General features: G+C 31.7%; 1 protein-coding gene across 1 annotated transcript; it reads left to right on the forward strand.

Moving 5' to 3' along the window:
• Window positions 1-923: 923 nt before the first annotated feature.
• LOC110732215 lies at window positions 924-1,463 on the forward strand. The gene has a single exon (XM_021912135.1). The coding sequence runs from the start codon at window positions 924-926 to the stop codon at window positions 1,461-1,463; it is 540 nt and encodes a 179-aa protein (XP_021767827.1).
• Window positions 1,464-3,763: the final 2,300 nt, after the last annotated feature.

Here is a 3,763-nt window from a genome sequence, read left to right on the forward strand (position 1 = left end):
CTTCTAGATCAAAAACTGAAAATAATTTTTTCACTATGTTTACAAATCCTCATCTCACTCTGATTGAGTTCTACATGAGGTAATATGTAATAATCGAAATATGTTCTAAAGTTACTTTTTATGTTCTAATGTTTCTCTCGATGTTCTGAAGTGTTTTTCTCTCTTTAGTTTGTTATTAATGTTCTAGTTTATGTTTTACATTCTAAAGTAACTCAATATGCTCTAAAGTAAATATGTTCTAAGCAAGTTTAGAAGATAAATTAATTCATTATGTTCTAAAGTTTTCCTTTTATGCTCTAAAGTTTTCTTTTTATGTTTTAAAGTTTTACTATTTATTTTATAGTTCTCTTTTTATGTTCTAAATTTTGTCTTACATGTTTAAAAGTTTTCGCTTTATGTTTTAATAATATTTAGATCATAATAAGCATGTCATGTATATTATTTTTATATGTTCTAATGTAATTCACTCTATGTTCTAAAGTTATCTTCTATGTTTTAAAGTTACTTTCTATATTCTATAAGTTTGAATGTGCATTGGATGCTCAAAGGCACACTCAAAAATAAAATGGATAATGATTCGAAGAATAAGCGTCCGGAGTGTAAGACTCCAATTCCTTTATAGAAAGATGCTTCCGAGTTGTTTACAACAACAATTTTCTATGAATTTCAATATGAGTTTGAAATTGGATGTTTTAATTATGGTGTTGAAGAGATGAAGAAGGACAATGAGTTTTACATTTTCAAATTGAGGAAAGGATCTAGGAGGAGGACTTTTGATGTTGTTTTTATCCAACTACCTTTGATACCAAGTGTTTTTGTAAAAAATTTGAACGTGATGGTGTGCCTTGTAAGCATATTATTTGGGTATGGAAGGCAAGGATGTTAGAAAAAATTCCCAAGGCCTACGTTCTGAATGATGTACAATGGCTTATAAGAAGCCCATTTTTGATTTAGAGGGTAATGTGTTGGAGGAATGTATTAATGCAGTAGATAAGAAGATGCTATTAAATGATTTATGGTCTAAAATTCATGCTTGTGTGAGTTTAGTGCAAAATAATGAAGATGATCTTAGTGATCTTGTCAAAAAACTTCGAGTCATGAGGATAGATTTGGAACGGAAGAAAACAATAAATGGAAGCAACAATCTTTCTAGCAAAGTTAAAGACATTGAAATGCTTATTGGAGCTAGTCTACCTTTTGAAGTTTTGATCAAACCTCCTAAAATTTCAAAGAACAAAGGCACGGGGGTTCATGTTCCAAATCAGGTTAATGTTCCAAATGATGTCCATGTTCCAAATGAGATCAGTGTGTCAAATTATATCCATGTTCCAAATAGTGACAAGAGAATAAAGAGTGACAGAGAAAAAGCTATTGAACAAAGTCAAAAGAAGAAAATATTATGTAGAGCATGTGGAGAGCTTCGCCATCATGATAGTCGCAATTGTCCCGGGAAAGTCAAGTAATATTGTAAGTAAACATTCTATTAATATTTTTATGTGTTTATGTTCTAATTATTTTTAACTTTTTTTCAGGTTGATGGATATGCAATTAGTACAATCGCATGAGACGTTTTATTTTTAAAAATAATCTCATTACTTGCACATGGAAAAAAATTCGTGTAATTTTTTTTTTTTTTTTGTATTTTATTTTATTATATTGAAAACATAATATCATTTTTTTTTGTCCAATTATTCTCTATAGTCTAAAGTTTATTGTATGTTCTAATCTAATTAATAGGTTCTATAGTTTTCCTTTATGTTTTAAATTTTAACCTTTATATTCTAAGTTGCTTATATTTTTAATTTGTTGTTTGTATGATTACTTATCAACACCATAATGTCTTGTATTCTAAACTAATTACATTAGAACATGACTTCTACCACCACCAAACTTCACTCGCAACAAAGAGGGGTTTTGCGGAAACCTAGGCAAAAGATCTTAAGCATGGTTATTGAAAAATAAGGGCATATAGTTAACTATTAATCCAACCCAAAAAAAAAAAAAAAAAATTTAACCGAGATTAAACTAAATAACCCACCACCACTAGCAGCACGGAAACCACCCACCACCACCACGCAGCAACACCGGAACAACCCAACACCACCAGCCAGCACCACAAAACACCGAACCCACCACCACCCAACCGCAACACCGATCTAAGCCACCAAACCCACCGATCTAAGCCACGAGCTCACGTACCCACTACCACCGATCCTAACAAACGATCTAAACCTGAAACCCACCAAACCTACCGATCTAAGCCAAGAATACACCAAACCCATTGCAGCAACCCACCAAACCCACCGACCCAAGCCAAGAATACACCAAACCCATTGCAGCAACCCACCAAACCCACCGACCCCAACTAACCCACAAACCAACCACAAACCCACTGATCTACCCACAAACCCACTGATCTGAACCCACCAACCTACCACCAACAAACCCCGCGAATTGAGCATACCACCCACGACCTGAAAGTCTGAAACCACCAATGATTGGAAACCACCGACGAACCCACCATGAGAATGGGATAGGAGGAGGAGAGAGAAAAATAATGGGGATGAGGGTGAAATTAATTAAGCTTGGGGTTTATTTAATGAAATCAAATTTGTAATTTAATAAGGTTATTTAAAAAAAAATTAAGGGTATAATGGTCATTTTGCACCCAAAAACTAACTATAAAAGGAGGTAGAATTAACTTTTTGGCTACATTTTTAAACCAAAATATCAAAACCGTAATCTTATCATCAATACCATAAGCAAGGGTACTAAACTAACATATGTGTCTTGTTATAATATATTTATGTATACATAAAAAAAAATAAAGAAATGTACTATTATATTTGTTTTAAATATCTCTCTAAAGATATATACTTAAGATCTACACAATCATATATCAATCTTGTTCTTCATCACTCTTTTCCGTTCATCATTTACTTCTATCTTCATCGGTCTTTTCCTTTCATCATTTATTTTTGATGTTATAATCTTCCAACAATACTCCATTCTTAACCTTTTCATTTGCTCAAACTGCAAAAAAAAAAAAAAAAAAAAAAAAAAAAAAAAAATTATTATAGAAATGAGTTTGAAAATAATGTGAAATTACCAACTATTGGTGAGAGGATACTATCATCTTTCTTCTCCTTGCTTTTCCTTTCTTCATTGTTCTCTTCTTTTTCTCCTTCGTTTGATGTCAAACCTTCATAGTAATTATAAGACACAATTTTAGAACATAAATATATCATAAGGATTTGATTTAGAACATAGAGACTCGATTTAAGAGCATCATTTAGAACATAGGTACATTTTGGAAATTAATCATGTAATTACCAAATGTCGATGTCTTTGGTGAATTTTCATTGTTGAACTTCTTCCATGCTTTGTTCATCAACATATCCAATTCTTCCATGAATGCCGGCTCATCGAAGAAATGTTGATCTTGACTAAGAATGGAAGGATTTTTATTTGATTGCTTTTCTTCTTCTTGATTTTCCAATGGCTGTAATATAAGAAAACATAATTTATAGTACAATAAGGCTAATATTTATATATGTTGAACTATTTTAAATATAAAAATTAGACTTTAGAACATAGGCTGAATATACTTTAGAACATAAGCTGAATATACTTTAGAACATAAGTACTTTAGAACATGGTTATAATACCTTTGTGGTATACTTGCACCAAATGTTGTCTATAAAATGATGCATTTTCCCAGTTGTTTCTTCCTCAACAAAGATATCTTTTGCTTGGCCTAGCA

This window comes from Chenopodium quinoa, unplaced genomic scaffold (assembly GCF_001683475.1).
Source record: "Chenopodium quinoa cultivar QQ74 unplaced genomic scaffold, ASM168347v1, whole genome shotgun sequence".
Classification (NCBI taxonomy): domain Eukaryota; kingdom Viridiplantae; phylum Streptophyta; class Magnoliopsida; order Caryophyllales; family Amaranthaceae; genus Chenopodium; species Chenopodium quinoa.

What these genes read in the sequence shown, in the direction of transcription:
- LOC110732215 (XM_021912135.1), top strand. Translation starts at nt 924, where the DNA reads ATGGCTTATAAGAAGCCCATTTTTGATTTAGAGGGTAATGTGTTGGAG.